The sequence below is a fragment of the Rhinopithecus bieti genome, unplaced genomic scaffold (genome assembly GCF_001698545.2).
Source record: "Rhinopithecus bieti isolate Rb0 unplaced genomic scaffold, ASM169854v2 scaffold_19652, whole genome shotgun sequence".
In the NCBI taxonomy this organism is placed as follows: Eukaryota; Metazoa; Chordata; class Mammalia; order Primates; family Cercopithecidae; genus Rhinopithecus; species Rhinopithecus bieti.
The window spans coordinates 3363787-3370468 of NW_016809913.1; the positions used below are offsets into that span (position 1 = coordinate 3363787).

The 6682-nt window shown below is 38.3% G+C and overlaps 1 protein-coding gene across 1 annotated transcript in view; it reads right to left on the bottom strand.

Annotated features, from left to right (window-relative positions):
- Positions 1 to 1497: 1497 nt before the first annotated feature.
- SUZ12 (SUZ12 polycomb repressive complex 2 subunit) overlaps positions 1498 to 6682 on the bottom strand; it is a 65317-nt gene continuing 60132 nt past the window's right edge. Inside the window, 3 exon segments of the mRNA XM_017890926.1 lie at positions 1498 to 3305; positions 3307 to 3486; positions 5213 to 5292. Of these exon segments, the coding sequence (XP_017746415.1) occupies positions 3143 to 3305; positions 3307 to 3486; positions 5213 to 5292 (423 nt within the window). The 3' untranslated portion in view covers positions 1498 to 3142.

Here is a 6682-nt window from a genome sequence, read left to right on the forward strand (position 1 = left end):
CAAGGGAGAATGGCGTTAAACCCGGAGGCGGAGCTTGCAGTGAGCTGGAGGACGGGCCACTGCACTCCAGCCTCGGGCGACAGAGTAGAGACTCTGCCTCAAAAAAAAAAAAAAAAAAAAAAAAAAGAAAAAATCTTTCCTTTCGCCGCAGTGTCAGTATCTGTAAAGCTAATTTTGAGAATATAGTATTACTGAAGCAGAGTATCTAATATTCGAGTTATACTTTTTTTTTTTTTTTGAGACAAGAGTCTCACTCTGTCACCCAGGATAGAGTGCAATCGGCATGAAAGCAGTGGGCTCAACAGCGCCTCAACCTCCCAGCTGAAGTGATCTTCTCACCTCAGAGTCTTGGAGTAGCGAGACTACAGGTGTGCACGCACCACACTACCGCTAAATTTGATTCGATTTTCTTTCTTTTTATGGAGAACAGAGTCTTCTCCTGTTGCCAGGCTGGAATTTACAATGGTTTGCGGATCTGCTGCCAGCAACCTCTGCCTCTGGTTTTCAAAACGTTCTCCTGCACTTTCAGGACCTCCGATGTCTAGCATGGATTACAGGGTGCACTGCCAACCATGATCCAAGTCTAATTTTTTGTATTTTTAGTAGAGACGGATTATCCCACTGATGTTGGCCAGGCTGGTCGTTGACCTGCATGACCTTGTGATCGCCACGCCGCTTCGATCCTTCCGAGAGTGTTGGATTACAGGGTCGTGGAGCCACCAGTACCTGGCTCTATGGCTTTCTAATTAACCAGATAAATTCTTTTTTTCACTTAAGAAAAAAATCCACAACGGAAAGATGCATGCTATGTGAAGGTGACTAATAATCTGACATTACCTCTGAACTAAAAGTTTTTAAATATTTCTGTAATACCATAAATGACCATACTAGGTTCGTCAACTGATCGGAAAGCAGGGATTTCAGCATTAAGATTTTCCTATCTTCTTATTAGCTCTGAGCCACTTCATCTGAGGCTGATTCAATTACTATTGCGTATCTAAACCAAAATTTTAATGTACATGTTAACAATGCATAATAACAAAAAAACCCCAAAACAGAATACATCTTTTATATTACATGACACTTTATGTACAAAATCATCGGGTTGAATTTCAAGATAAAACATTTAATGTAAAAACAAATGTTCTTTTAAACTGAATTTTTTATTACATCTACTGTACCATTCAATGCTATTATCATTTGACCATGAATTTCTTCAAAAATCTGTTTCAAGGGTACATAATAGAAAAGCACTTTTTTTTTCATAAATAGAACAAAGGGATTTTTTCAGGCTTTTTACGATGACAATAAAAAGTGTTACTCCAACAGAAGATAATTTTATTACATATTTGGGGGAGGAGAATCACCAACTTTTTGTGCAAACAATGCTAGCCTTCTTTTAAGCATTAAGAGCATAACTGCTTAAGAAATGACATAAGCAATAATTCTACACCTACATCTCCCCTAAAATAATCTATTTTTTTTTTTTTTTTTTTTACATATGTGCACAGCTTTAGCAAATTAAAGCCCGAGATAAATGCTCGAGATCTACTATCCAGAGGCAAAATCAGAGTTTACTAAAACTCATCATTTGGAGAGCTTACCAATCAAGGAATCTGTAATGAAAGCTGCAGTTTCCCTCTTTCCTATTTTTTTTTAAACACAAAAATCAATGACTAAGAACTTAATACTGGATGACAAATCACATCCACACTATTCGTTAAATAGCCTCACAGTTAAACACATCTTAAAGACCAATCAAATCAGTATTTACATTTTATAAATTTCTGAAGACACCATTAGAAAGCTTATATATCCCTTCATTAAACAAAATAGGGAACTGCATCTGATGGTGGTGGAATGAAATTTTAAAATTAAAAATACCTGTATTTACAGCAGCATTGATCCTTTATAAATAAAGAATATGAAAATGCAATATCTTTAAGGATAATAAAAAATTGAGGTGATGTTACTCAACCACAGTGCTCGGAGTTGGAATAAAACCTATTGGTGCTTGTTAATGTGCCAGTAGTGAATCCACTTTCTGTTGGAGAAAATCCAACTGCAAATATGTGCATGAAACACATATAACACAGGGCAAAATTGCTCAAAATGATTCAAGTCAGCTTATCTGTATTGGATATTCTATTCATGAAACACATTACAAAGACATCCTTGCAAAGAAATAAAAGGCATAACAGTTTTCTGGTTGACTTTTTAAGAACACTTCTCCCCTCATAAGTGACATCTTAAAATCTCAAGCGTGTTCTTCCCTTGGTTTGCAATCCTAATTTAAAGATACGAACAGTTTAATTTTCCATGTGATTATCTAATTAAAAAAGAAAAACCAAAACAAGCAAAATGTTCAAGTTAAAAAAAAACATACTGAGTGAGCAATGCACTAAAATTATCCACATGAAAACAAATGGTCAGTAATCTTATAAACCAACATGGCATTTCACTGTCAACAATGTGAAAATTTATCATCTTCTCAAACAGGCATAAGATGAAGAAGTGCTATTTTTTAATTGTAAAATGAACTTATGTAATGTAAAATATCTCACATTATAATTTTTCATTCTGAATTGATAAATGATTTCAAAAACAAGGATCTAAGTTTGACTGCAAATAGTAATGCAATATAATTTCACAAAATCCTTCAATATCTATTTTTTTCCTTTTTCTGTAGTTGATATATGAGACCGGCTTCCAATTTCTAAAAGGATAAAAGGAAACCATTCCAATTTTCCCTCCCCAAAGAAAAGGTCTCACAATTACAAAGTAAAAAACGCAGTCATTTAAATGCAAAAATTCTAATTATATATATGAAATAATTTCTAGATTATCAATTCAACATATTTGATGACTATTGTTGAATTTAAAAATACTTTCTTTGAAATATTGCTTTTCATGCTTAAACTAGAGAATGTTTTAATGACACCAATGAAAGTGATATACATGTAATGCTGCATAATGAAGTGAAGTAGAACCCTGATAGAAATATCCTTGTTGAAATCATTTACTTCATCTAACAGTGCCTGTTTGGAACCTATGATTACAAACAAAAACATAATTCTTCTTAGAGGATGAATTCCCTAAAATGTAATTTCAGTGTTTGTCCATAACACGGGGTTAGATCTTTTCAGAGTTTTTGTTTTTTGCTCTGTTTTGAAACCCCTGAGACGCTATCTGTTTCCAAAGCTTTCTCTTTTGAGTTAATTTCACTAAATCCATTTGCTGTCCCATTTTGTTCTTCAGTTATTTCTTCGTTTGCAGGGGAAGCAGATTCCCCTTTTCTAATTTTGCTGCATTTCACGGAGCTTGGTAACAGCTTTATCTATTGACATTATGCTAATAAGATTAAAGTCATGCATGCTGACTAGATGAAGCATGAAGTTTCGACATAAATTCTTCTTAATTATTTTCTGTCCATAATTTTCTACAAACAGCATACAGGCATGATTCATTTGATTGTCAGCAATAAACCTATTTAATAAAAACAGAATATCAATAGCAATACAAGGCATTTTTGTCAAATGCAATAGTGATAATCATTATAAGAAGAGTATATCCAATTCCAGTAAATAAAAGATGATAAAAGAAGCGGTAAAACTATAGAGAAACTGAGACTTACCATTTTAGAAATTTCAAGAGATTTAATCTAAGTTAAGCTTAAAAAGGTGCCATTAGAACAGTAGATATAATTTCTGTTCTTCAATTACATAAGCAGTCTTAAAAGCATAAAATACTTGGGTGGGCCGGGTAATTATGCCTGTAATTTCAGCACTTTGAGAGGCCGAGGCGGGCGGATCACGAGGTCAGGAGATGGAGACCATCCTGGCTAACACGGTGAAACCCCGTCTCTACTAAAAATACAAAAAATTAGCTGGGCGTGGTGGCGGGTACCTGCAGTCCCAGCTGCTCGGGAGGCTGAGGCAGGAGAATGGCATGAACCTGGGAGGCGGTGCTTGTAGTGAGTCGAGATTGCACCACTGCACTCCAGCCTGGGCGACAGAGAGAGACTCTGTCTCAAAAAAAAGAAAAAAAAAATTTAGTAGACACAAGGTCTCACTATGTCGCCCAGGTTGGTCTTTAGTTCCTCAATTCCAGTGATCCTCCAGCCTTGGCATCCTAAAGTGCCAGCATTATAAGTGTGAGCCACCACACCAAGCCAGGAACATACTTTTAGCTGCAAAGGAATAAGAAACAAAAATTGTTCTCCTTTCACCTCTATGAAATGGTAAACAAATCCAAAAAGCCTCATATTTTATTCTGAAAATTAACTAATTGTTAAAATTGTGGTAATAACTGTGGTAATTTTCAGGATTTCCAGACATGTAACACATGGCAATAAAAAGGCATGAAAACTGGGTCATTAAATGAACCTCCAGCTCTGTCTTGCCTTCTGCTGCTCCCTGGTCATGGGTCCCACCAAGGCGGCTTTTTTTTTGGAGACAGGGTCTCACTCTGTTGCCCAGGCTGGAGTGCAGTGGTGCAATCTTGGCTCACTGTAATTTCCACTTTCCGGGTTCTTCAAGCGATTCTAGTGCCTCAGCCTCCCGAGTAAGTGGGATTACAGGTGTGTGACACCACACCCAGCTAATTTTTGTATGTTTAGTGGAGACAGGGTTTCACCATATTGGCCAGGTTGGTCTCAAACTTCTGACCTCAAGTGATCCCCCGACCTTGGCCTCTCAGAGTGCTGGGATTATAGGTGTGAGCCACCACGCCCAGCTCTATAAGATGTTTTGAGTGTGAACAAGTCAACCCTGATAGAGTTTGCAAGCATGGGAGAAACACTACTACGAGAGTTAGCATGGGCACCAGTGATTTCTGAGGAAGGTCTATGATGATGACACCCTTTCCTATAGACACCAGGGTTGTAGCAGTCTGTTCCTCTTGAAAGGTGATGGAATCACAACCCTGATACATAATGTTGCAATGACTCACATCTCTGCAACAAGTTCTAAAGACAAGGCCCAGTTTTTGCCCTGATTTTATTAATACTAATGAATATAATATTAATTCACTGTTAAAAATAATACCAAAAGGAACGTCTTTGTACCTAAAAAAAACCTGCCAAACCAAAAAACACTGGACTAGAATAAGATTTGGGACACATATACATGAATTGAATTTTAGATTTCTAGAATGGAAAACAGCAAAAGACCATAAAGAATAAAATATTTAAATTAATTTAGAAATACCCTACCCATGCTTCATGACATGGAGATTCCAGAGTTTCATCACTTCTTTCTCTCCTTCATTAACATCAGAAAATTCTTCAATTTGCTGGGGAAAAGAAAGAAAAACACCTATTAAAACACAGACTAAACATAACATACTTTAAGAAAATTTGTGAGTATGTCAAAACAGACTGTTTTGGAACTAAAATATTACAACATACTTATACAGCAAAGTGGCAACATTTCTTAAAATTGACTTCTATTTAAGTAGTCATTTTATTGTATTTTATTCATTTATTTAGAGACAGAGTCTTGCTCTGTTGCCCAGGCTGAAGTACAATGGCACGATCTCAGCTCACTTAAACCTTGACCTCCCAGGTTCAAGTGATTCTCCTGTCTCAGCCTCCTGAGCAGCTGCGATCACAAGCACATGCTACCATGCCCAGCTAACTGTTGTATTTTCTATTAGTAGAGAAGGGGTTTGCCATGTTGGCGAGGCTGGTCTCAAACTCCTGACCTCAGGTTATCAGCCCAACTCACCTTACCAAAGTGTTGGGATTACAGGCGTGAGCCAGCACACCTGCCATCATTTAAAAAGGGAAAGGTAGCCGGGTGCGGTGGCTCACGCCTGTAATCTCAGCACTTAGGGAGGCCGAGGTGGGTGGATCACAAGGTCAGGAGGTCAAGACCATCCTGGCTAACACGGTGAAACCCCGTCTCTACTAAAAAAAAAATACAAAAAATTAGCCGGGTGTGGTGGCAGGCGCCTGTAGTCCCAGCTACTCGGGAGGCTGAGGCAGGAGAATGGCATGATCGCGGGAGGCAGAGCTTGCAGTGAGCCAAGATCATGCCACTCCACTCCAGCCTGGGTGACAGAGGAGACTCTGTCTCAGAAAATAAATAAATAAGCAAGCAAATAAATAAAAAGGGAAAGGTTAAATTACGATTACCTATAAATATAGAAATGAAAACACAATACAAATTTACTTGAAGAAAATCCCTCTTCCCTTTAACTTGGTAACTTTTTTGTTTTGAGACAGGGTCTCGCTCTGTCACCCAGGCTGGAGTGCAGTGGTGTAATCCTGGCTCACTGCAACCTCCATCTCCTGGGGTTAAGCAACTCTCCTGCCTCAGCCTCCTGAGTAGCTGGGACTACAAGTGCGTGTCACCATACCCAGCTAATTTTTTGTATTTTTAGTAGAGACCGGGTTTTGCCATGTTGTCGACTGGTCTTGAACTCCTGAACTCAGGCAATCTGACTGCCTCCCAAAGTGCTAGGATTACAGGCATGAGCGACCACCCCCGGCCTAACTTGGTTAACTTTTAAAGTGACAATTTTAAAAACTGTACATTTCTGGATTCCTTAATTTTTTCTTTTTTTCTTTGAGACGGAGTCTCGCTCTGTCGCCCAGGCTGGAGTGCAGTGGCCGGATCTCAGCTCACTGCAAGCTCCGCCTCCCGGGTTTACGCCATTCTCCTGCCTCAGCCTCCCCTTT